This window comes from Rhinichthys klamathensis, unplaced genomic scaffold (assembly GCF_029890125.1).
Source record: "Rhinichthys klamathensis goyatoka isolate OS25496 unplaced genomic scaffold, OSU_Roscu_1.1 h1tg000027l_1, whole genome shotgun sequence".
Classification (NCBI taxonomy): domain Eukaryota; kingdom Metazoa; phylum Chordata; class Actinopteri; order Cypriniformes; family Leuciscidae; genus Rhinichthys; species Rhinichthys klamathensis.
Window position 1 is genome coordinate 2,139,558 of NW_026606577.1, and position 27,860 is coordinate 2,167,417.

The 27,860-nt window shown below is 39.7% G+C and overlaps 1 protein-coding gene across 1 annotated transcript in view; it reads right to left on the reverse strand.

Annotated features, from left to right (window-relative positions):
* Nucleotides 1-9,453: 9,453 nt before the first annotated feature.
* Nucleotides 9,454-27,860, reverse strand: part of dscama (Down syndrome cell adhesion molecule a) — a 92,696-nt gene continuing 74,289 nt past the window's right edge. The window contains exons 19-33 of the mRNA XM_056244382.1: nt 22,062-22,217; nt 21,770-21,903; nt 21,001-21,154; nt 19,641-19,758; nt 19,193-19,353; nt 18,990-19,088; nt 17,426-17,614; nt 16,772-17,062; nt 15,219-15,395; nt 15,008-15,038; nt 14,258-14,373; nt 13,990-14,157; nt 13,707-13,904; nt 12,189-12,491; nt 9,454-9,832 (exon numbers count right to left, since the gene is read on the reverse strand). Coding sequence (XP_056100357.1) covers nt 9,483-9,832; nt 12,189-12,491; nt 13,707-13,904; nt 13,990-14,157; nt 14,258-14,373; nt 15,008-15,038; nt 15,219-15,395; nt 16,772-17,062; nt 17,426-17,614; nt 18,990-19,088; nt 19,193-19,353; nt 19,641-19,758; nt 21,001-21,154; nt 21,770-21,903; nt 22,062-22,217 — 2,645 coding nt within the window. The 3' untranslated portion in view covers nt 9,454-9,482. The remainder of the gene's footprint in view (nt 9,833-12,188; nt 12,492-13,706; nt 13,905-13,989; nt 14,158-14,257; nt 14,374-15,007; nt 15,039-15,218; nt 15,396-16,771; nt 17,063-17,425; nt 17,615-18,989; nt 19,089-19,192; nt 19,354-19,640; nt 19,759-21,000; nt 21,155-21,769; nt 21,904-22,061; nt 22,218-27,860) is intronic.

Here is a 27,860-nt window from a genome sequence, read left to right on the forward strand (position 1 = left end):
TCCCGGGCCCCACGCGGGCCCAACGCCACATTAGGGGAGGGAGTTGCATGTCAGATAAACGGCACTGTTCTCTTGTGGGGGTTATGGGTTGATTGGGGTGGGGGTGGGGGCAGATGAGAGGTGAAGAGGCAATTTGCCTTTAGCCGACATCTGTCAGGAATAAAATGTGATATTTAGTTTCCCCCTAGTACATAGATTTTTTAAATAAAAATTCTCTTTCCTTTTAAAATACTTTTGTTATTTTTTGATAAATAGTACTCGTCAAAGTGTTTGAAAACATCCATCTCAAAGTGTTAAGCACTTGTGCGATAGTTTTCCCTGTGTTTAAGACCAGAAACCACAGGTATTTAATGCCAAATGATGAATAATGTTGCTCAAGGAAAACATCCTGTACGGCATCTAAAAACTAAAATCATTAAGATTCGAACAGCCTTATTCAATCTTTCACCTCTGTTGTTATTTTTTTGTTTGCATAGTTGAACTGATATTGTGTTTGTGATGTGTCATTATCATCTTAACCAAGTCAATGTTTTGTCAACAAACAGTGTTGTAATATTTGTGACACCAAACAGTAGGAAATAATCATATGTGAACTGAATAAATATTAGGATTACTTCAAAGATTGATTGATTGATTATTTCAACATATTATTAATACCCTTTATGTTTACTTTCAACACTGACTGTAACAAACAACGTTTTCCAACAATTCGCGCAAAACGCTCACTGTCCGGTCACATTTGTCGCATACAATTTCACTGATGATTATATGGAAGCCTATTTCTGCCACATAAGAAAAATATCATGCTTTGGTAAATCATAATAAGGACATGCTAACAGTGTAGAACTTGAGTTACATTATCAGATTATTTTTTAAAGTAAAGAGTAAAGTAACGCATTACTTTTAAAACTTTTTCCTATTTATTGCCCTCTACTGTACAGGTGTGAATTTGCATTTCATTCAGCCTCACTTTTGGTGTGAAAGGGCCTTTACACTCCCCAAAAATAGAACTTTTGTTTTTTGTTATTAAAAAACTAGCAAGAAAGTCTAGCCCAATAAGAAAAGTAACGGAATTAGTTACTTTTTTAGAGAGTAAAGCAATATTGTAACACGTTACTTTTAAAAGTAACTTACCCCAACACTGCATACTAAGTCATAATTATGACATACTAAATTGAAATTGATAAAAAGTCAAAATTATGACATGCTAAAGCATAATTATGATAAAAAAAAGTCAAAATGATCAGACATCATGACTTTGTTCTCTCTCTCATGTAGCTTTGGAAAATCGGTTCTTTCGGACGGTTCTGAATGAATAGATCCTAAAATATTCAATGATTCGAGTACGTAGCATTTCAGCCATTTTTGAATCAGTATGCCGACACTTAGAACATTATCTAGTTCTTAGTCATATTTAGTGAAAATTCAGGAAATTGCTAAATTCTTTATGATTTCCATTCTTAGTCAAAAAAAAAAAAAAAAAAAGATGGACACGGATAGTGTGATTCCGTCTCCTGTCTCTTCTCGGGGATTATGCTTGGTGATCTCTTAGAAGCTAATCTGAAACAAGTTCCTCGGGCGGTACCTTCATTCAAAATGCTATCTGTTAAGTCATCGATTGGGTAATAAGGCAGCTACTTCTGTTTTGGACACAGCCATTGTGTGATGAATACATTGGATCCCAATCTTGGTTTATTGATCTGTGAAAGTGATTCAATTAATCACTTTAATGAATTAGCACTCATTTAAAATAGAGAAGCCCATCTCATCAACAGCTTGCTAACCACCACAATCTTATAAAATGCTGTGTTTGATTATGGTGTCATTCCGGTATGTGCAAACGCTGAGCTCTGTGAGTCATGTATAGGATGCTTCAAAGAGGCTCAGAGAAAATCCCCCTCATGGGTCTAATTACGGGAGTTTTTCTGTTCAGAACCACATGCTGAGGTCTGACAGGTTCATTAGGTTTGCGCTGGGAGGGGGAGATACACTCTGATGTACCATGGAAAGAAAAGAAAACACTGAGGGATTCATTGTGATCCAAAGCTATTGCTCACACAGAAAAACACTGAGATACAATTTGTATTAATCTGTATTGTTCACTTCCAAACTGTAAAATACACACTGAAAATAATGTGAGCAGCCTGTGTACACAAACCTGGATCAGTTTTGCAGGTCCAAATACAAAAGTATTACTTCTACTATTTCTGAATAACCCACAAGGCAAAGTGCTTGACGTGATCTTCAGTTTCCAGTGTGGCTAATGAACAGGAAGTAATAGGTTATTAGCCTTGATTTTACCTCGTGAAGCTACCGTATGTTCCAAATAGCATACTAGCAGACTATACTCTCATTTTACCTGCAGTACACAGTATGCAACTATTTGATATACAGAGATGACCTATAGTATTGCATTTGTCAGAATGTGCAGTATACAACAGAATTTACTTCATGAAACACTGTATCCCATAATGCAATGAGCTCAACTCGACCTTTTCCATTTTTTTAAAGGAATTCACCCATAAATTTAAATTCTGTCATCATTTACTCACCCGCATGTTGTTTCAAACCTCGATCTTCGTTTATCGTCGAAACACAAATGAAGATATTTTTAATGAAATCTGAGAGATTTCTGTCCCTACATCGACAGCCCAGACAAGAGGGGCGGCGCCAGATAATTTTTAACGCAGGTGCTGAGGGGGTGCTAGATCATTGACAGGGGGAGCTGTGCAATTAGCCTATATATATATATATATATATATATATATATATATATATATATATACACACACACTCACTATTATTTAAATGAGCAAAATTTATGATGAGATGTGCTCCAGTTCACGTGCAATGCAATCGCGCCCGCGCCTCCTTATCTTTATCATATTGTCTGCTATATGTGCTTCTTATTTAGGCTATTATACCCAGTCAATTGGTTGATGAAAAATTGATTAAAATTAAGATACAATTTATACAAAACGAAATTCACTTTAAAAAAGGCTTTCTACAAAACAAAACTTAATTTATACTTAACATAAAAAAATAAAAATAAAAAACTTTTTCCTTTAAATCCTCGCTTGTCTGGCTTATGCTGCTCCGAGCAATGTCCGAACTTGGTATTTTGAGCACTTCTTGCGTTGTTTTACCCTTTTCACGATGACTCGCTTGGTTTAGTCCTCAGTTGAGTCGCTTTGGATAAAAGCGTCTGCTAAAATAAATGACTAAATGTAAATGTGTAAATGTAAATTTAGTGGTCAAAATCATGTCTCTGACCCATCATATCTTCCGATATATCGCGCATCTTACTCATGCTGTTCAATTTTTATAATCAGCATATGTAAAAAACAACAAAAAAACATTATAATATTTTAACAAAAATTAAATTAAATGCGCTTATTTAATGGCTACAACACACATATAGTGGGCCTGACTCTCTAAATATTGAAACAATTAACATTAACAATGCTGAAGTGCAGTTAATTAATAGTAAATGTTAACTAATCTAATTAATTGTTACCGATTTTTTATACACCGATTCAGAGGTCTCGTGAGTTCAGTGTTGGACATGTCAGTTGTTTTAACTATTCATTAAAGTGAATGGTTAAAATGAGTCATTCGTTTGCGTATCGGACGTGTCATTAGTGGACGTCTACGGCACGCTTGTGATTATCTCGGCAGTTTAGGACATCGCACAAGATTTGCGTCAATACAGAAAACATTTAATCACTGGAGTTTAAGTCAGCTGAATGGGCGGAACGCTTTTTAGAGACGATAAGCTAGGCAACGTGTTTTTTTTTAGCACAATTCACACACCGCGGTAATTCAGGAGAACAAATCTCCAAATGCTCCACGTGAAACTGCGGTCTTCCGACCTTTTACTATCGTGTCAATTGATTTAGATTAATATGCGCGAGAAGTGTTTGAAGACGTGAGAGTGCGCGCGCGCGGCCGGGGCTCTCTCTCTCTCTGCTCGTGATGCGCCCTGTCAAGCGCAGTATTCTACATCACTCACCGATCAAAAAAGGCTTTGGCGGGACAGAAATGTGCCGTTATTATGTCGAAATACCAAGATATTATATTGAAATAACGACTTAATATCTCGAAATAACATATATTTGAATATAATTGATTCCAGACATTATTTTAGGGGGTGCTATCGGGGTGCTTTGGTCTTTCTTGGGGGTGCTGAAGCACCTGCTAGCCCCTCCTATAGCGCCGCCCATGCCAGACAGCAACATAGCGTCGGCCCAGATCCGGGCCACATCTGGGTCGCGTCTCGCGTGGAATCCACATGACCCAGATGTGGCCCGGGTCTAGGCCAACACTAGTTGATGTCTGGGAGTCGGTTCACCCAAAACTCTGATGCTTCGAAACGTTCATAAAGAGATCGTAAAATAACTCCATATATCGAGCGGTTTCTTCTGAAGAGACACGATCGCTTTATAGGATGAACAGATTTAATTGAGGCTTTTATTCACTTAGCAAACATACATAGTAGTGATTGGATCATTTTGATCTTTGAGTCTCGTTCGGCAAAATGAACAAATCTTTTTTTAAGTAATTTCGTTCATTTCAGCAGAATATAATTGAAATGTTAACTTAAGCAAATGTTGATCACATTTAGAATAAGAAAAAAAACGATAATGCAGACAAGGCCAAGTTGTTCATTCATCACGTCACATCCCCATAGGCTAAAGCTATGCAGTCTGCAATTGTGTGTAGAACTTTTGATTACCCGATGGGACACAGTTATAGTCTTGCAAAAAATGCAAGTGTTTACAGAGCTTTTTAAAAAAAATATTATTTTCAATAGGCCTACTTTAAAAAAATATATTTTAAAATAAACTTCTAAATGTCTGTTCAGTAGTCGCTATGTAACTAACAGAAGACACAATTTTTAAATTGTGGTGCTTCTAATTAAGTGATAAAAAGCAGTTCCAAATGTTGTACAAAAAAAAAATATACCCTACTCATCTTTGCACCAATAAAATGTGCAACTCTTTATGTTTTACTGCCAAATTGTAATATCTAGTTAGCCTAATTTAACTTACAGTGGAATGGTTTCCTCAACATCTCGCAATTTCGGGGCACGTAAGTTCCTGAACATAATGCATGATGTGATATGCATAGCCACGAATACCGCTTGGGAGTGAATGGTACCTTAGATTTTGAAGCCCAAAAAAGCTCTAACCCGATGCATGACATAATGACGAACGCGGAAGTGCAGAGGATAAAGAAAAACAAAACACTGGTCACAAATCAGAAGTCTAAAATGAGAATTTTTAAAGAGAGATGTTGGAGGATTTCAATATAAGAGAAGAGGAGCTTGAGTTTGTTGCCCAGCCCTATTAAACCGCAAGAGGCGTCTACTCTCACCTAACCGTACGCTACTACATCCTATGTCGGGTCTGAGGTCACTCTGTTCTGCTGGAACTCGACTCGCGTACGGCCGTTACCGGAAGCCAGGGACAATAGTTTATAAAGTTAAAAAAATACATCGCTTTGCTTCAGAAGGACTTTATTAACACCCTGGAGCCATATGGATTACTTTTATGATGGATGGATGCACTTTTTTGGGCATTCACTCCCATTATAAAGCTTGGAAGAGCCAGATTTTAAAATATATATATATATAACTCAGATTGTTTGGCTGAGAAAAGAAAGCCATATACACCTAGGGTGGCTTGAGGGTGAGTAAATTATGGGATAATTAAAATTTTTGGGCAAACTATTCTTTTAATTTAGCATGCATTCTCAACCGAGGAACTCTGCCCGGTTCTCTTGATTGTGATGCCAGCAGTGTTGTGTTGCTGACATCTGTGTTTTTGAGGGAGATCAGAATTCAGCACACTGCAGCCTTATTTATGACGGTTGTTAATAACAGCTGAGTGAGACCGTGTGCCAGCGACGCTTAATTTGTTGCGCACTTCAGACGAAGATGGAGAATATAGTTGTCACAATGACTAACGTGTTCCCCCATTACCCACCGGGCTGACATAGCACAAGAAAACCAATTTCTGTCCAAGTGCTCCAGGAAGAGCGGCTGTCTCCAGCTCGTCACTGAAAGCCTCTGAATCAATACGGCAATTTAAGAGAGTTGCCCGCGCTCTTTGAAGGCCGTGCGGGAATTCACTCTTCAAACGATGGACTGAGAGGTAGGCCTACAGTACGGCGGTCCAGGGGGGCTCAACAAAAGTGAAATGGCAAACAAAAGATGAAAACAATGCAATTAATTGAGTTTAATTAAGTTACTTAAGTTAGAGTTTGTAATCCTAAAGTCCGGAAGAGAATTAACATTACATACAGTGACCAATATACCAATATATATATATATATATATATACACTCACCTAAAGGATTATTAGGAACACCTGTTCAATTTCTCATTAATCCAATTATCTAATAAACCAATCACATGGCAGTTGCTTCAATGGGTTTGGTTAGGGGTGTGGTCCCGGTCAAGACAATCTCCTGAACTCCAAAATGAATGTCAGAATGGGAAAGAAAGGTGATTTAAGCAATTTTGAGTGTGGCATGGTTGTTGGTGCCAGACGAGCCGGTCTGAGTATTTCACAATCTGCTCAGTTACTGGGATTTTCACGCACAACCATTTCTAGGGTTTACAAAGAATGGTGTGAAAAGGGAAAAACATCCAGTATGCGGCAGTCCTGTGGGCGAAAATGCCTTGTTGATGCTAGAGGTCAGAGGAGAATGGGCCGACTGATTCAAGCTGATAGAAGAGCAACTTTGACTGAAATAAGCACTTGTTACAACCGAGGTATGCAGCAAAGCATTTGTGAAGCCACAACACGCACAACCTTGAGGCGGATAGGCTAAAACAGCAGAAGACCCCACCGGGTACCACTCATCTCCACTACAAATAGGAAAAAGAGGCTACAATTTGCAAGAGCTCACCAAAATTGGACAGTTGAAGACTGGAAAAATGTTGCCTGATCTGATGAGTCTCGATTTCTGTTGAGACATTCAGATGGTAGAGTCAGAATTTGGCGTAAACAGAATGAGAACATGGATTCATCATGCCTTGTTACCACTGTGCAGGCTGGTGGTGGTGGTGTAATGGTGTGGGGGATGTTTTCTTGGCACACTTTAGGCCCCTTAGTGCCAATTGGGCACCGTTTAAATGCCACGGCCTACCTGAGCATTGTTTCTGACCATCCCTTTATGGCCACCATGTACCCATCCTCTGATGGCTACTTCCAGCAGGATAATGCACCATGTCACAAAGCTCGAATCATTTCAAATTGGTGTCTTGAACATGACAATGAGTTTACTGTACTAAAATGGCCCCCACAGTCACCAGATCTCAATCCAATAGAGCATCTTTGGGATGTGGTGGAACGAGAGCTTTGTGTCCTGGATGTGCATTCCACAAATCTCCATCAACTGCAAGATGCTATCCTATCAATATGGGCCAACATTTCTAAAGAATGCTTTCAGCACCTTGTTGAATCAATGCCACGTAGAATTAAGGCAGTTCTGAAGGCGAAAGGGGGTCAAACACAGTATTAGTATGGTGTTCCTAATAATCCTTTAGGTGAGTGTATATAAAACAAAAAAGCAATTATTTCCACTATTAAACCAATTTGTGGCTTATTTCTGTTGCACTTCCATTGTGTTATGGACTATTTGTGTTGTGGTTTAAATTAGTTGCATTGTGGACTATTTGTAACTTTTGTTTGCATTGTTCATTTTCTGCTGTTTCCCCCCTGGGCCACCATAGCTGAGGAGAAGAACACGGACAAGAAAAGGAAAGTTCTGTTTCCTGTCAGGAGGATGTGTGGTTCTACTTTCATTGTGTTCCTGCTGAGCTCGCTTCCTCTCATTTAAGGATGATTTCCAAAACCAAATGTTTCTAGTAGGCATATTCATCCAGATGATCCGATAAACGGTGATTCTGTCTTTGCTGTGATTAAAGCAATAGTTCACCCTAAATGAAAATCATTTACTCACCCTCATGTCATTCCAAACCCTGTATGACATTCTTTGTACTGTGCAACATGAAAGGAGAAATGTTGAAAGTTTGTAACGATATAACTGGGGTGAATTATTACTTGAAGTTCTCAGGAATACCATCTCTGTTTAGATTTTCATCGTTCATCACACACGCACGGATCCCTTTATATCCCACAGCAAAATGAAAAGCGTTAACCAAACTGCCAGATTCGTTAGGGGATCAACCTTTTATTAGTCGACAGGATTATCATGGAAAATCTTTTCTGGAGTGTCACAACTGTGAACACTCTGTCAAAGAAAAGGGGAAAAAAAGGTGAACAAAAAAAACATTTGTAAATGAGTATAGTGAGGACAATAGATTTATCTAATCAAATATAGTGAAATATCATCTCAATTCTTCATCACAACTCTCCCTGCAAGACAGTTTGGTGCAGAGCGGCTACAATAACAACTGCCACCATACGCCCATAATCATATAGAACTGCTCGTGGTTCTTTATTAATATTATCATAATTGTTATTCTTTTAGGGGATCTCTTTAGATTGTCTCAGTTTTCCCTGTAGTGCAGCATCTCTGCAATGCAGCAAAAATAAATCTAATGAAGACAAGAGAGAGCGTGCCCTAGAAGACACCTTTCTAGTGCACTACATAGGGGGTGAAAGAGTCACACTGTCAGTGCAGTAGGTGGTCCGATCTCCCCCCCATGCAGCGTGTTATATCAACCCTTGCTTCCACTGCAGCTGATTTACACCTGAATCTGTCATTTCATTCACTCCGGCTCTCAGGAGCTCACGTCATGGGTGAGATACAGTACAGTAGAAAGCAAACGTGGTTCATGGATTTTCATATTGCACCATTAGAGAATGGAAAACAAATAATTATCAATCAAGACTTGCTTTTCTAGGTTAAACAAGATATGTGCAAACATGACTAAAGGACTTTATTAACCAAATCAAAAGATTTCCCTGTAATACCCACAAATAAAAAAAAATCTCATTTTATATATATATTTTTTTTATATATTTATACTCATAAGAATACGAAATCTTCACATTTGATTATTTTTGTAGTCAAAAAATTCTGGGCTGGACCCGCGGTCATTATTCATACTGTCATCTTCTTCTTAAATCGGTTCGTTCTCATGCACTCCCAGGAAACGGTGACAACTTTGGACCAATGGAAATCACTCTCACGCTTTATCTCAAACTAATTACACAAAGAAATTTCAGTAAAAAAGAAAAAATTAAAATGGGTTCCCAGTCATTAGTTTGTGCACACTAACTGCTAAAATAAGTAAATTAGTAAATCATCATAGTCATCGTAATTATTAATAATAATAAAATCATTTTGGCAATCTCTTGGTGTGGAGTCGTCTTTAAGAAGTGAATTCACTGTTTAAAAAAGCTTAAAATAAAGAAACTGTTAGGAGTAGAAGTGGAAATATATATACAACCGCGCATGAAGAGTTCGCTTTTTGCTCTTGCTGTGTTATTTTTGTCCGGTCTTTGTTATACCAGCGTGTAGGACTTTGCGTAGGGATTGTTGTTCTGTTTTAAGTGTCCTCTGGAGTCCAGCAGTGATTCCTGGGAGGTGCTGATTTTGGCAGCCTGTGCCAAGTCTGTTCCGGCCTCTCTCTGTGGAAGCGTGGAGGCTGTGCCCGGCTGCCACTGCTGCACGTCCCTGCTGGTCGGCACCTCCATTGGCGTCGGCTCCAGCAGGCCGGGGCGCTTCAGTGAACGGGTCTTCTGCGGCTCCAAACAGGCCTGGCCCATCGCCGCCTCACGAGAAGTTCCCGACACACCCCGGTTCAAAAGAAAGTCCATCCGCAGGTACGGAGGCAGGTGGACGAGCTCCCCTCCTGCAAGAAAAAGAAACTTTTTCAATGTTTCAAAAGGCAATTAAACTTTGATTGTATATTTCGGTCACACTTTAGATTAGGGTCCAATTCTTACGATCAACTAAGACTTTAAAAACTAAGACTTTTGCCTCGGTAAACCAGGGTTCCTACGGGTTTCTTCAAGTTAAATTCAAGTCTTTTTAAGACCTTTTTAAGACCATTTACATAACAAATTAATACCTATTTCACGTCCTTACCAGCAAAGAATAACAAAATCCTTCAACTTGTGTTCATTTATTTTTCAAATGTGGAATGGGTAAAAGATGATAAGCCAAGCAGAAGCAGGTGTGAAAAATAAAAACATTTCAGTAGGCCACAAGAAAGTTTGCCGAACAATGTTAAGTTGTGTTTTAACATTAGCTAGCTACTTATTCCATGCTGGGAATGTGGGGAACTGAGAGACCCCTGAACAATAAACATCGAAAATCATAATAATCGTGGTTGACAAATGAAACTTTTGAGGAAAAATACAATACGGAGAAGTTACATACAGCAGTGTTAATTTTGACAGCAAATTTTGATTTAGTTTTAGTCTCAGTCTTTTGACAAAAAATATGACAAACTAATTTTTGTCATATTTTAGTCATCTGAATTGTTTTAGTTTTAGTCTAGTTTTAGTTGACGAAATACAATAAGATTTTAGTGATTTTAGATTTTAGTTTTTTTAGATTTTCGAAATCTACTGTAAACTAAATCTACAGTAGATTTAGTCGACTAAAATATAATGGGTTTAGGTAAATTGTAATGTGTTAATTTAGAATTTCAGGTATTATTTCCAAATTCATAAATTCAATGCTTTTAAGGCTTTTTAAGACCCCGCGGGAACCCTGTAAACTCCTAATTACTGCTTATTAATAGTTAATAAGGTAGTTGTTAAGTTTAGGGCTAGGATTAGGGATGTAGAATATGGTCATGCAGAATAAGCCATTGATATGTGCTTTATAAGTACTAATAAACAGCCAATATCCTAGTAATATGCATGCTAATAAGCAACCAGTTAATAGTGAGAATTGGACCCTAAATTAAAGTGTTACCCATATTTCCATCTGTGATTTCTTAATTGTTTTATTAAATAAAACGTATTGCACAAGAAATGTCTTTCTACGTTCATACCAGCTAGCTTGTCACTTGTGCCTGTGTCCAAAATGTCATACTGCCCAATACATTTGGTTTGAATCTTACTTTGTGACCATTCTACATAGTATGAATATGGGTAGTATGAATGCAATTCTGACGTACTACATCTGCCATGTAATCACTGTCATGTGACCTACAACTCCTCTCACATGGCTTCATGGGATAGTAAACTGCCCATTGAATGCACAGTCCAGAATCATGGCAGAAGGAGTAGGTTATCCGGCTACTTTTCGTCTACAGTTTTTCGAATATTATGAATTCAGACTGTTTTTCGCATACTGTATACTATGGTGGTAGGCATATTCAGATGCAGCGTTGATGTTTTTTAGCATCTTGCAACATGAGCACAAGACGTTCCCTGCTGAAAAATACACTTTAAACCTGGAATGCTGGTCTTAGCTGGTGTTTAGCTGGTTCTCCTAGCCTGAGTCTGACCAGCTAAAAAGTGTCCAAAACCCTTCTAAAACCAGCCAGCAGACTGTCCTAACCAGACTGGAAGACTAGCTTATGCTGGTTTAAGATTTCTTTTCAGCAGGGTAGGGTCAAATTACAAGAAGAATACTCTCTTTACTTGAGAGATTCTACTCACAATAGACATTGAACAGAGTTTGATGCTAGCATTTCACTAATCTAAACACATAATACTCTAATAAGCATAAAGTAGAAACAAATATTGTGTAAGCAAATCCATTTTTTAACCAATATTATGATGCATTCTCGGATTGCCTCATCCAGAAAGAATTCTGCCTTAGATTTTTGGATATGTCCTAAGGTGCAGTCACATTTACCATTGCTCAGTGAAATTTCATGGGCGAAATCCAGACATTTCATTAGGAATCAGAAGTTTAAAAAAGTTCTCAACACAGTTTTCGCTTGTGTTCAAGTTCATCACATGACTTTACTCACTGCGTTCACTGACAGAGAGATGCCTGGCTTGAGAGTAATTTCTATGTGAGTTGTGCTTCATTAATTGCTACAATGGACCTTTTTGTCAGCGAAATCAAACCAAAATTTTGCTTATATGACCACACCATTAGAAGGCAGCATTATTAGAGAAGGGAGAATATAATTACTTAAAATGCTGCTCCTAAATACTAGCTTATTTTCCCTAGATTATTAAGAACATCTCCAATTGGGAAGAATAGAGTTTAGAGTCATTACCTCGCACCAGTGGTCTCACCTGGTCTGTGGGCCTTGGGTACGGCCATGTTTATCACCCTGCAGACGTCCTGTGGTTTGGGAGGTGAGGCAGTGAACCTGCAGATGCCTGATTCTGACGGTGTACTGGATGTTAGACTGTCTGTGTAATCATTGGTGCCGGCGGTCATCTGCTCGGAGGATGTGTCCGAGATGAAACACTCTGTGATGGTGAACTTGGCGTGTCGTAGTTGTTCCTCCATCTTGGCATGTTCATAGGCTCTGGCCAGCTCCTCGTACGTAGAAGACGCGCTCTCAGTGGAGACCATGCTGCTGCGAGCCCGGTCTGAACACAACGGGTCACAACTCATCAACAACAATAGTTCTAACATGTAGCTTTGCTGTCATATCAATGTGATCATTTAATAATGCTAATTTAAAATGCTTTTTATTATTATTATGAAGTTTCCATTCAGAAGAAATAAGGACAGGGATAGACTATCGTTCAAAAGTTTGGGGCTGGTAAGATTTTTTTTTACAAACCTTTTTTTTATATTAATATATTTTAAAATGTAATTGATTCCAGAAAATTCAGTGGCCATTACTCCATTCTGATGTCATTCTGATTTGCTGATTTGGAGCTCAAGAAACATTTCTTATTATTATCAATGTTGAAAACAGTTGTGCTGTTAATATGTTTGAAAACTGCAATATATTTTTTCAGGATTCTTTGATGAATAGAAAGTTCAAAAGAGCTTTTGTTACATTATTAATGTCGCTGCTGTCAATTTTGATCAATTTAATGTGTATGTACTGAATAAAAGTATTAATTTCTTTAAAAAAAAAAATCTTTTGAATGGTAGTGTATTTCAATAAAATGCAGCAGTGGTAAAGTTTGATTAATTTTCCACATAATACTCTTTAAACCAGTCTGTTAAAATGAATCTGTTCAAAACTGATTCAATGACTCAATGGCGTCAAATAATAATGCCATTTTATGTTTGAAAGTGTTTTAGGTATAGGAATATATTGCTTTTTTCTTTGTATTTTTATATTCAGGCATACAAAAATAGTATCATTCTTCATAGTGTTCACCATTTTTAAAACATAAACATTGAGATATATACTGAATATTGTTCAAATGCTGATAAGTTAATATAAAATTATAATGGTAACACTTTAGAGTTTAGGGTCCAATTCTCACTATTAACTATGCATATAACATATTACTAGGATATTGGCTGTTTATTAGTACTTATAAAGCACACATATTAATGCCTTATTCTGCATGACTATACATCCCTAATCTTACCCAATACCTAAATTTAACAACTACCATACTAACTATTAATAAGCAGTAATTAGGAGTTTACTGAGGCAAAATTAATAGTTAGTTAATAGTGAGAACTGGACACTAAACTAAAGTGACCAATATACTTTATATTACAAACATTATAATATATAATACAAAAATATAATATAAAAACAAATTGCTAAAGTTAGCTTGATATACTATATACACATAAAGATGTACATATATTTTCAAGTGTAGCAGACTGACCTGTGTCCTGTGATGGACTGACACTATAGCTGTCGCTTTCCTTGTCCACCGATCCGGCCACTCTGGGAGTTCCCAGCCTCCAGTCCGTGCTGAGAGTGTGGACGGAGACAGGGGGGTGAGGGCGATTCAGTGTCCACTGACTGGCGTAGCGATTACGGGCAGCAGGACCAGCTTTAGCTGTGCGGCGAGAGGTGGGATCTGAGGACGGGTTCCGAAACACTCAGTTAAACAGCGTAATCAAATATATGAATGTATTATTTATGTGTTAAGAGGGGTCCCTTACTCGACAGACTGCTCTTACTCGTCCCAGGTCGGACATCAGAGACGTCCACCAGCGGGCCGGTGGCCTGCGACAGAGACTGATAGTGGACGGAGTGCGTGACAGTGGCCGACTTCTGTTTGGCAGTTTCTCCGAAATCGTTATCGGTCAACAGCACCGTTGATCTGTCGTCTAAGAGGAAAGGGAGAGATGGAACTATTAGAGGCTCCTAGTATCACTGTTTCTCATATAAATGTTCAGGTTTGAATATGGTTCAGCGAACACGACTCACCCACTGTTTCCATGGTGTCTCTCTCTTCGATGAGCAGCTGCGCTCGGGGAATGTCGATGTGCATGCGGAGGGTCTGCTGTTGTTTGTTCATGGTGTCTGAAGGCCTTGTGTTCTTACTGGAGAAAAACACAAACTAGCCTGTGAATAACATCTCTGCTTTCACAAGGTCAGTATGACATGTGAGCCAAAGGAATAGTTCATCATTTGCTCACCCACCTATATGGTTTCTTTCTTCTGTGGATCACAAAATACGATATTTTGAAGAATTTCCAAGCTTCAGTTTTCATAAAATATACGAATATGGCAACCAAGGGCTGTCATATTTGAAAAAGGACAAACATATCCTTAAAAAAATCATTAAAATCTTCTAAAGGAACAGCTTTTTGTGGTTTATTCATCACCCAAATATACTTATATTGTCTACAATATTCTTAAGAACTGATAAAAAAATATTTTATTGTATGGTTTCAGAAGAATTTGAATATAATGAGATGTATGAACTACTTGAGGGTTTAATAAAATGAGGAGGGAGTTTGATTAATTTACACATAATATTCTTTAGGCTTGCGAAGATCTGGAACATAGTGAGTCATATTAACTACTTTTATGATGTTTTTAGTAATTTTGGATCAATTCTAATTGTTATTGAATGGAAAAGAGCAGCTCTGAGATTCTTCAAAATAACTTACTTTCTGTTGCATAGAAGAAAAAACATAATAAAAAAAAACTGAAAATCATCTATGTGTTTACCTCATAAGCATTTCAGCCAAACTTTTTGCATCTGTGGAACAAACAACAAGCTTTATTAACGTACACTGAAATTGTAAGTGCTATTAAGGATTGGATGGTATGAGAAAAAATCTCAAATGGCAACATATGCTGTTTGTATTTACGCCTACGAATCTACACCTTCGCTTTGAAAACACTGATCTGTAGCTAAGAGCTGTGAAAAGCATCTGACCCCTGAGCCGCTTCAGCCTCTGCTCTCTCCTCCTCCTCCTCAGCACCATCAGCAGGACGAAGAGCAGCACCATTCCCACCAAGATGCATGAGATCGTCACCATCATCTTCATCCCCTCGTTGCTTGTTTTCTTAATCGGGTCCTTCACCGCAGTCTTCACCAGCGGAGGAATGGTGCCTTTCGCAAACAGATTCAACACTTAGCTTTAAAGCGAAAACACATTTTTGATTATTATTTTAAAGATGACCTACTGTATTATGCCTTGGTTTTTTATGCTTGAATCTTCAAAAAACACATTCTTTTTCACATATTTTATACTGTTGCAGCACCTCACTTCACAGCCTGTAAAGCTATGTGCTGCGTTTCCCAAAGGTATCGTAAGCTTAAAGGGATACTCCACTTTTTTTTTTGAAATAGGCTCATTTTACAACTCCCCTAGAGTTAAACTGTTGAGTTTTACCGTTTTTGAATCCATTCAGCCGATCTCCGGTTCTGGCGGTACCACTTTTAGCATAGCTTAGCATACATCATTGAAGTGGACAAGACCATTAGCATTTCTAAAAAAAAAAATGACCAAAGAGTTTCGATATTTTTCTTATTTAAAACTTGACTCTTCTGTAGTTACATCGTGCACTAAGACCGACGGAAAATGTAAAGTTGCGATTTTCTAGGCTGATATGGCTAGGAACTATACTCTCATTCCTCATTCTCTAGAAAATCGCAACTTTACATTTTCCATCGGTCTTAATGCGCGATGTAACTACAGAAGAGTCAAGTTTTAAATAGGAAAAATATCGAAACTCTTTGGTCATTTTTTTTTTAGAAATGCTAATGGTCTTGTCCACTTCAATGATGTATGCTAAGCTATGCTAAAAGTGGTACCGCCAGAACCGGAGATCGGCTGAATGGATTAAAAAACGGTAAAACTCAACAGTTTACCTCTGGGGGAGTTGTAAAATGAGCCTATTTCCAAAAAAAGTGGAGTATCCCTTTAAGTAGATCGTAGTACAATTGTCACCAATGGTCTTTACGATCAACTTAGGCTTTACGATGCTTTTAGGAAACGCAGCCCTGTTTAGTGCCTGTCTCTGTGAAGCCCCTCCTTCCCAAAAAGCGTAGTGTGCTCTGATTGGTCAGCTGGATTAGTGTGTTGTGATTGGTCAACCAATTCAAGAGTGTTTCGGAAATGTAATGCCCCTCACTATAACCACATTAGATCCGGGGTGGAAAAAACAGCTTGTCTCTTGGACATGTCGACAACACCCTACTAATGCAACTCAACCAGGCCTCATTCCCTTTTATGTGTGTATGCCTTGGGCAGAAATTATTTACATGAGGAATTTTGTGACGTGTTCTTTCCCGGATGAAAACTCCAAACTACAATCAATGTGTTTGAGGGAGTTCAGAAACAGAGCGCACAGATATAGAGAATAACTGTACACCTCTTTCACGCTCAAACAGCAACATTACACACTAAAGAAAGTTGAAAATGGAAAAAAGCATAATAGGTCATCTTTAAAGGCGCAAAGAGTGATTGATCAAACTTCACTTACTACCATCGTAGTTCAGAGTAGCAAATTTGACGCGTTTCTCAGCCAGTCCGGCACTGTTGTACACCTTCATCTGCAGTTCGTACCATGTGGCTTCCTGTAGGTCCAGCAGGTTGTAGCTCTTCGTAAGAGACGTGCGCTTGGCTTTGGTCCACACGGGGCTGTCCAACGGACGGTATTCCAGAGTGAAGGAAGTGATTGGACAGCCACCATCATTCCAGCCAATCAGGTTGAGTTTGACGCACGTGCCGTTAATGCTAGTAAACAGCTCCTGCTCTTTAGAGTACTGTGGCTCTGTGAAGGGTAATAAAGATAAAAGGTGTTTGTGATCATTATTTTGAACTATTTACATACGTTCTGGCAAGGTAGTTATAAACAAACCTTCTTCCAGTAACGTTAATAGAATGTTCTTCAAAGTTATCTGGTCTTTAACAATGTTCTCAAAATATTAGCAGAAAAAACGATATTTATACATTGTTCAGGGAACGTTTTTTTCCTGAACCGGTTTAGTTGAATGATTGTCTAACGTTTTTTAAATGTTACTACTTGTTCCAGAACATTCAGAGAACATTCAAAAGTAACGTTCTCTTAATGTTGTGGAATGTTCCCTTAACATTTGTATAACCAAGAACAAAAAAGGCAAGATGAAATGCACACCTTTCCCATGAGTCTTCGCTTCGATTATCTCACTGATTCGGCCCGGGCCGACAGCATTCTGGGCCGTTAGTGTGAACTTGTACCAGGTGCCACAGTTGAGGTTCTCCAGACGGTATGAACGCTCACTAGGACTAATGGAAATACTTCCCCACTTCTCACTGTTATCCTCGGAGTATTGCAGAATATATCCTGCAAAAGTCAGACGCACAGAATTAATTCACAAAAACATATCTTTATTTTGAACTTATGATTCTTGTGGTTTTTCATGTGATGAAATCACATCCATTTGTTCAGTGCACACAATATCCAGCACATCCACATCGGTTGCTATAGTAATGACTTCATCAGCACAATACTAAGAGACTGGTTTTCTTCCAACAACAGAGTATCTTGCCAGTGTGACGAGGGAGGGTGGATGCATTGAATGTAGACATTGCTGTATTTTACACATTCAAACGTGTTGTGTTCGAAAGCACATACTTCGTATTTTACATTTATACACATATTTATCCACTGGAATGATATGTAAAATGGTTTATATTTAAGCTATTGATTAAAAGTTTGGGGTTAGGTAAGATTTCTTCTACAAATTTCTTCTCTTAAGGGCCAGATTTACTAACAGCTTGCTCCAGCGCAAACCCTCTTTTGCGGCTGATCTTATTGCATATGCATTTGTAGGAGTTTCCCTTTCAGTCGCAACATTTCTGGGAGGAGAGTATTTAAATGAATCATGCAAGGTGATTTACTAAGGTTTGTGCAAGTCAACTTACTGTTATTTGCGCCATTATTTACCGCCAAAAAAAAGCATGTTTTACACCAGACGCTAATTTGGGCTCCTCTGATGGATTGTGTTGGTCATTATGGAAATGATCTGGCTACGTCTGTGTTTTTTAATTTGTGCGTCATCAGTAGATCATGCACAGAACTTTCCGCTCCCATCTGCGCTTTTTTGGAATTGCATAAGACTCTTATGCTCAACAAGGCTGCATATATTTGATCAAAAATACAGGAAAACAGTAATATCGTCTTCTTTTTCACTATATTTTAAAATGTAATTTATTCATGTGATGGCAAAGCTGAATTTTCAGCATGATTACTCCAGTCTTTAGTGTCGCATGATCATTCAGAAATCATTCTTATATGCTGATTTGATGCACAAGAAACATTATTATGCATTCTTTCTGAAGAAATGTATTAGTTTTATAAAAATAAAAAAATTACTGACCCCAAGACTTTTAAACGGTAGTGTTTATTTTATTAACAATGTAATGTCAGATTCAGGTTATGTAACAACAGAGTTAAAAACAGACTCAAAAAGGTCAAACTAATAAGATGAAACTGAAAGTTCCGACTCTAAATTCTGATTGGATGAGCCACATTCGAAACCTTAAAGCCAGTCGAAAAGTGTGAACAACTGTATCGATTGGGTTTTTCAAAAATTCTGAAGCATTTTTTTGCTGTTCGGTCTACAAAATTTTGTCTTTTTGTCTAAATCATTACTTGAAATTCTCAGTTTCTCAGTTTTCTCCAGCAGGAAAAGCAGCTGAAGGTGGAAGCGGCTCACCTCTAATGGAGCTCCCGCCGTTGTCTCCTGGTGTCCAGGTCACGGTAATAGATGTGATGGTTGTCTTGGTCACAGTAAGACGAGGCTGGTCTGGGGGGACTGAAGATGATATTTATACAGTGAGAAACACTGCGTAATAACTCAGAGGAAATGAAGCTGACACATAGAGAAAGTGAGCATCCTGCCCGACTCTCACACCTCACCTTGAACCTGGAGGTTCAGAATTATTTCGTCCGTTCCCCAGTTATTGCTGGCGACACACGTGTAATACCCAGAATCCTCTGCTTTCACAGTTTTAATGACGAAGCTGCCATTTCCATGGATACTGCGCCTTCCATCAATGACCGCAGGGGCCGGGCTCCCGCTGTCGAGAAACAGTGTGAATCGTCAATGAAGGGGGCAGAGTTTGACATTTCCCAGCATTCCCCAGTGACTGATTCTACTCATAGGTATTCAGATGCTCGTGTTTGCTCTCAACGAAAAGCTAGAGCTGCACTGCAGTATGTTCTTTATTATGATACTGAACTCAGTATATACATTTATACATAGCATTTTCGTCTTAATTGACATGCTCATACTAACGTTAATATTGTTTTTGAGAGTGTATGTTCTATACATTGTAGCCGGTGGCCCTTAAACAGGTTTGTTTACCTCTCTTTTAGCCATTTGACGGCAGGAGGTGGATCTCCGACCGCCCTGCAGGGTAAAACAACATCCCTCATCCAAGGTGTTGTAACAGTGCCACTGAACGTGAGGATTTTGGCAGGAGCTGTTTAGATAAAAAACAACAACACCACAATTCATTATTTCATTGATCTATGAAAGCTTGACGATTTTACTGCAAAGCACAATCTTTTCATATAACACCACATTTAAACTACCATTCAATAGTTTGGGGTCAGAAAGGATGCATTAATTTATCAAAAGTGACAGTAAAGATTTTATAATGTAAGAAATTTGAAAAATTGCCGTTCTTTTGAACTTCCTAATTAAAGAATTATGACTTTTTTTGTACCACAGTTTCCACAAAAATATTAATAAGCACAACAGTTTTTAACATGACAATAATAAGAAACATCTTGAGCAGCAAATCAGCATATTAGAATGATTTCTGAAGGATCATGCGACTCTGAAGACCGGAGACTTCTATGAAAAACATTAAAACTGACCCCGAACAGAATTGTACACTAAATTTGTGTGAAGTTACTGCTTTATACAAAATATTGCACTAAAAGAGGTTTGTTGGGTTCAAAAGGATGAACTTGAGAAGAAAAAAATCACATTGAGTTAAAAGTCATAACAAAAATGGCTGTTAGTTTTGCTAAAAGCTCTTGCAGCATTTGTTTGCAGATGCCAATTAGTTTGATATTTTGTTGAAAGCAATGACATTTGGACCTCTTAAAATGTGCTTAAATGGCAGTTTACACAACACCGTTTTCAACTAAAAATGTACAACTTTTTATGCTTTTAGGCCGTTCATTTACACGACAACAGGGTTTGGAGAACTGACAATGCAAACCTTTGAAAACAGGTTTCAGAGTGCAAGTTTTTGAAAATTTTACCTTTATCGTCTCAGTGTAATATACAAACAAACGAATTTGGAATTATGTTGACATTGTGCGCATGCATATTACGTGTTAAGCCTATAAGCGCATAGTGTATCTTTACAAAGTGACATCGCCAACTACCGGCCTGGCAGCAGAATACAGAGTTTTAGTCGTTTTCGTGGATCTGTAAACGGGGATCGTTTTGACAACGTTGTAGTTTGTACGCGAAAATCAGTTTTTTGTACATCAATGTCGTGTAAGTGTAGCCTTTGCGCCCAAATACTTTACTTCTCTGGTAATGCCTTATTGTCATGCTCCTCATGTGAAAGCCCACAAGAGAGTGCCAAGAACTCAAAATACAACTAATTACTCCACATACCCAAAAAGCAGAGGTGCTGAGCATGAGGTTTGACTCAAAAGCGTTGCTCCTAAAACCTCCTGAAGAACGAAGGTAACGGACTCACCTTTAGCCAGAGGTTCCACGGTGATGACATCACTGCTGTTCCCCCGGCCGGCCGCAGTAACCGCCATCACCCAGATACTGTACTTCCTGTTGCGACTGAGATTGTGAACCCGGTGGAGGAATTCATCCGGGGACACTTCAAACTCGCTGACCACCTGAACAAGACACAAAATAAAGGATTGTTGGTTAGTCCTTGTGTCTTTCATCAGTTGGATTAACAGATTTACAGGTAGACACAGGTTTCTCATATTAGTCACCAATAAAAAATAAAAAAAAATTCTGTTTTTATGGAATATTGCTGTATTTATAATAAATGATATATCTGTGAACATCTTTTTTTTTTATTCATGTGCTCTCATCAAAAAATAACTTCCCCTCCCTTTTGCAGCAGCATCTCTTCTCTGATGACATGTATACTGGCGTGAGGGCGGGGCAACCTGTCACTCACATGACATCACAGCAACAGCAAACCACAACCATCCAATCAAATCCTGATGGACAAAACCAAGTCCCACTCTACATTTTTTCTTGTTCAAGATGCCGTTTCACTCAGACATACATCACAAGAAAGAAAAGATCATCGCAACTTCCATTTCATGCCGACTTAAAGCTGGGAAAGGAGAAGGTATTTGAACATCACCTTCAAGCTTGATGCCACAGTATTGGCGCTGCGCTAAAATGTTTGCACTTTCCACTCAATGTTTATCAGTGTCTTAATAGCCAGCCTGATATCTTTCCTGTTAGTATGAAATCAGTTGGCTGAGTCTTACCGTGGGATACGAGCTGGAACAGAAGACTGTGTATTTTCTAATAATGCCATTCAGCTTCAGCGGAGGGAGCCAAGAAACATACACCACAGAGCTGGAGGCTGCAGCTGCCTTCACCCCGCCGGGTGGACCTGGCACTGTGGAGAAAAGAGTCAGACTGTCAGGAGAGATCTTTGCTAAAGTTTATGGCTAACAGATTGGCAAACAAAAGGACAGAATTTGACAGTAATGGTATCCCAAAACGTAAGCTATGACTTTAATTGGTCATGGAATGGATAATATCTGTCGGTCATACCGTCCTCTTTGGTGCGGATGTAGATCTGGTCGCTGCGCACCCCGTCTCCTGCTCTGGTGAAGGCCAGCACCTGGATACTGTAGTTGGTGTATTTTTCCAGACCCTCCAGCTCCAGCGGGACCTTCTGTGTAGTGACATTTCTGATTTCCCCCAGTTCTGTGGTGCCATAAACAATAAGGCCATTTTGAGACTTCTCAAGACCTGCTGTCAGTTGATGGTAGCTGATAGTGCTGAAATAACGCTAAAGTGATCACGTTATTTACTGTAAATTCAAACACACATACACACACACACACACAATGCAGGCTTTGCAAACCATTGTGAAAAAGTACACTTTAACATACTTTTAAAAGCGTACTGTGGCCGTTGCATAAACTGCTTGGACTAGTCATACGAGTTAGTCATAGAGTCTGGTCATAACTTTTTTAAGTCAGTTACATAAAAGGGTATATTGGTCTAATTTGAATCTGAAAAGTAAGACTGATACTGCGAGTTAGTCAGACTGGTTCTAAAGACAGTCTTAAAGGGTTATTTCACCTAAAAAAATTAATTCTGTCATTAATTACACACCCTCATGTTGTTCCAAACCTAAATGAATTTCATTCATCTTCAGAACACAAATGGAGATATTTTTGATAAAATCTGAGAGCTTTCGGTCCCTCCATTGACAGCTACGCAACTACCACTTTGACGCTCAAAAAGTCCATAAAGAGATCGTAAAACAAATCTTTATGAATTGAACGGTTTAGTCCAAATTTTCTGAAGAGACTCGATCACTTTATATGATGAACTTTTATTCACATAAACATTGATCAGCGAACATAAACAGAAGCTCAAACGTGCTGCGTAACACAAGAATGAACCTCATTGGTTCTCTCATGTCAAGCGAACATGCTCGATCTTCCGTTTACCATAACTTATGTGTGTGCGTTGATAAATGTTTATATGTGAATAAAAGCCTAAACTCAATCTGTTCCTCATAAAGTGATCATGTGTCTTCAGAAACTGTGGACTGATTTCCATTACACGAGAGTAGATGTTAAAACTTCATGCTGATTTGTACTCGGCTTTCGCCAAGATAAGCAAAACTAAGACGTAGCTTTACAGTAAACTATGCTTCTCCATCCATTTACGCTTCTTTCCATAAGGTAGTGTGACTCCCCTTCTGTCCGGCGTTAACGGCAGCAGTGTACTTGGCGCGTTAGCACACGCGACGGCTGCAACTACAGGACCAGCACGACAACCGTCTGGATTGAACCGAGTAGGGGACATCTCTAGGGTCTTCAAGTGGGCACCTTCCGTCCTCAGTGTTTCGTCGACTAGCCCACGACACCTCAAGAGGGCTCGACAGTGACTCTGGCGTCCCAGAGTCACCCCCCTCCGTCCCCCACTCAACTCAGCCCAGCTTACTGACCTCTACATCCCTCCTGCTGCTGAGACCTAACCATAATATCACAATCTCTCCGCGACCCAACCATACGCGCCAACCCGTTGACTAAGGCTGTCGAGCCCCACTGGTGCGTTAATATGCAGTTTCAGTGGACAACGGTTCCGTATGGCATACCACCTACCGCAAAACACAATATCTACCCAACCACCCGTCATTCACGCAATATCCACAGGAACGTATACAAACAAACCAACAGACTCTTCAAGTTTTCAAGAACTCTACGAAACCGTAGCGTGGCGGCCTGTACACAGCCAGCTAGAATCTTTCCGTCTCAACCACAGCCAGTTGCTGCTCCTTTCTGCTGCTTCAGATAAGTTCTTTACTGTGCGACGCAACTCTTGGCCACTGAATCCGACGTCTCTGAGGAACCGGGTTGTAGAGTGTGCCACAAAACCTCGACAACCCACTTCCACTGGATAAACCTGGACTCTCTATCCTCGCTGTTCTGCTTCAGTGGCCAGATGAGCATACCGCAGTTTCTTCCTCTCATATGCCTCATCTACCGCATCCTCCCATGGCACTGTTAACTCTATCAGTTGAACAATGCGTGCTGATCCAGACCACAAAACAATATCTGGTCGTAGGTTAGTGGTGGCAATCTCAGGTGGAAAAATAAGCCGTTGGTCAAGATCAGCCAGCATCTTCCAGTCCCTAGCAGCTTCCAGTTGTCCTGGGCGAGAATTGGTGTTAACACCTTTTCTTGGTGGTTGCTCGCCTGGGCGGAGGAATATTGTCTTCTGCGTGTAATGTTTTGCTAGAACAGGTGGCAACTTATTGGTCATGTTACGCTTGCCTTCTAATGCTAAAGCCAAACATCGCAGTACTTGGTCATGGCGCCAAGTAAACCGACCTTGGCTAAGAGCCACCTTACATCCTGTCAAAATGTGCCTTAATGTGGCAGGTGATGAACACAAAGGACAAGAGGGATCCTCTCCTACCCAGAGGTTTAGGTTCTGCAGTGATGGGAGAACATCATATGTTGACCTAATAAGGAAACTGATCCTACTCTCTTCCATTGACCAAAGGTCTTGCCAGCCCATCTTACGTTGTTCCACACTCTCCCATCTCATCCACTCTCCCTGCTTGGCCTGTGAAATGGCCTTTATACACCTCATCCTCTCCTCCTGCTGTCGCACCTCGTTGACTACCAGCTTCCTCCTTTGAGCTGGGCCTGCCTTGTGCCATTTAGGAGGAGCTAAACTGAGCCCAAAACCCCCTCTTCCATGCTGTACCTGTCCCACGATATCCCTAATTTTAAGGGCAGCCTTTGCCTCTACTACAGATTTCTTTGCTGACCACTTTCTACCAGTTTTTAACACAGGGGCTGCCTCCCTTACACATTTGTCGCGTGACTCTACTAAGGTCATTTCCAGTCTGACCTTGGCACACTTGAACTCCTCGGTTAAAGCAGAGACTGGCAGCTGCAATATTCCTTTACTATAAAGTCCTACTCTGCTGAGGCAGCGTGGAACTCCCAACCATTTCCTGATGTATGAACTTACCAACGCTTCCAGCTTATCCACTGTTGTCAAAGAAACCTCGTACACGGTCAGTGGCCACAGCAACCTCGGCAGTAGACCAAACTGAAAGCACCAGAGTTTTAGTTTACCAGGTAGAGCACAGCTGTTTATGCTCTTCAACCCTTCCACTGCTTGTCGTCTAACTTCTCCCACCCGAACTGTGTCCTTTAGATCCCCATCGTACCATCTCCCAAGACTCTTCACTGGCTTCTCAGAAACTGTTGGTATTGCCTCACCATTAATGAAGAATGTTTTATCTACTACCTTTCCTTTAACTATCGAGATGCTCCTTGATTTAGAGGGCTTAAATTTCATTCGTGCCCATTCAATATTATCTGTTAACTTCCCCAATAACCGATTAGTGCAGGCTACTGTTGTAGTCATGGTTGTCATGTCATCCATGTATGCTCTGATTGGTGGTAGTCGCATCCCAGAAGCCAAGCGCTCTCCTCCTACTACCCATCTTGATGCCCTCATAATTACTTCCATCGCCATGGTAAAAGCCAGTGGAGAAATGGTGCATCCTGCCATTATTCCAACCTCTAGGCATTGCCATGCAGTGCTGAATTTTGGAGTTGAGAAACTGAATTGCAAATCTCCAAAATAGGCTTTCACTAAATTTGTTATTGACATTGGTACTCTGAAAAAATCAAATGCTGCCCAAAGAAGCTCATGTGGCACTGAACCATATGCATTAGCCAAATCCAGGAATGTCACATGGAGCTCCTTCCTCTCCTTTTTAGCTGACTGAATTCGTTGCCAGATAACATTGATGCATCCTGAGAACCCTGGAATACCCGCTTTTTGAACTGAGGTGTCAATGAAGCCATTCTTTAACAGGTAGGTGGACAATCTCTAGGCAATAATGCTGAAGAAAATCTTACCCTCAACTTTTAATAGTGAAATAGGACGAAACTGACTGATGCTTGTAGCATCTTTTTCTTTAGGTATAAAGACTCCACCTGCTCTGCGCCATGCTCTAGGTACAACCTGTTTTTCCCATGCCACTTTTATCAATTTCCACAGAATTCGCAGAACTCCTGAAGCACTCTTGTACACTCTGTACGGAACTCCATTAGGCCCTGGAGACGATGAAGCCCTTGCCTTTCTCACAGCCTGCTCTACCTCTTTCCACTTAGGTGCACAGACCTCCCTTTGGTATTCTGGTGGGTTGATAGGTGGTATGTCTGATGGAATTGACATAGGCTCATGCCTTTTTGCATCTGTATGCGTGTCCTCCAAATATCTCTCTAGCTCAATCCTAGATGTTTTTAAAGTGCCATTCTTCTCACTGGTGAATAACTTCTTTACGAATTTGAATGGGTCTTTATAGAAATTAGCCCTCGCACGTTCCTTCTTATTGTTGCGTTTCCGTAGGCGCTCAGCTCTGCGTAATGTTGCCAGCTTATCTTTTATGGCCCTTTGTAAGAGATTGAGTCCCTCCTTCTGACTTTGTTCTGCTCTTTTCCATAGCTTCCTCAGCTGTCTCCTTTCTCTAACTAACCCTTGAATTTTCTGCTGCCGTCTAGACATTCCAGGAGTAGTTTGTACTTTTTCCTTCCTTTTTTCCACACCAAACCTCTCACTTCCATATGCGTAAATGATGTCCCCAAATTTATCCAGCTTCTTTTCAACTGTACCAGTTAATCTTTCCAATGCAAAGCATAGATCTGTGTTTACCGTGTCCCATGCAGTTTTCTCACAAGCTCTTGGCCATCTAACTCCAGGCCTATGCCCGTTGAGGTTCTTTTCTCTCTTATGCTGGTTAGCCTGACCGGGTTCACAAGTATGAATATGTTCATCACTAACTATGAAAGCCCTCCTTTCGTCAATGACAGGGGTGCTGATATCCTGCGAGCTGTGGTTTGCTTCCTGTCGCTGGATTTCATTCGACTGACTTGACTGACTTCGTAAGAAGTACTGATCAATGCGAGGCCCTTGTCCCTTCTCCCTCAAGCATTTCATTTTCCCTTGATGAACCTTCAAACCCCTGACCGTTGTCACCTTGCTCCAGCCACAGACACAAACTTGGAGTTCAATGACTTTGTAAACCACTCAATTCATATGGATTAGTTTTATGATCTCTTAATGAACTTTTTGAACCGTCAAAGTGGTAATTGCGTAGCTGTCAATGGAGGGACAGAAAGCTCTCAGATTTCTTAGAAGGCTTACGGGTTTGGAACGACATGAGGGTGAGTAATTAATGACAGAACTTTCATTTTTGGGTGAAGTAACCATTTAATATAGGTGTGAAAATTATGACAAAATTGATGGTCATATAAAATCAACTACAACCCATACAGGTTTGGTTTATGAGACAGGGCAGACATTGAGATTTCCTGCAGCTATCGAGGGAAAGTTGCAGGTTTTGCATTTTTAATGTCTACATTTTTTCCCTGCTATCTATCATTCCTTTCACATTCTGACTGCCGCTGTTGGATGGAAAAGAGCCACTGTCTTTTGCTACTCGCTGCTGAATTTTGTCCTAGAATTGCCCGGGTTGAATTCTGCTGCTTCATAATAAGGCAATTTATAAGCAAATAGCTCCTGGAAAGAGCTGGATCGACATAACGTGTGCTGCGAGTTTGTTCTACTGAGCACAAGTTGATCGAGAGCCATAAAGCAGCCAATTAAACAGGTGTGCAGAATGTGTTATGTTGCTCTCTGGTTTGTGTGCCGCAGCGCTGACTGATCGATTAACTAACCTCACAGTCTAAATCACTCATGAGAGGCCACTTCATGTATGCATGCTGGCACAACACTTATGAAAAGAGAATATTGCTGAATTGCAAAATGGTGATATTGTGGTATGTATTTTTCAGTATATAA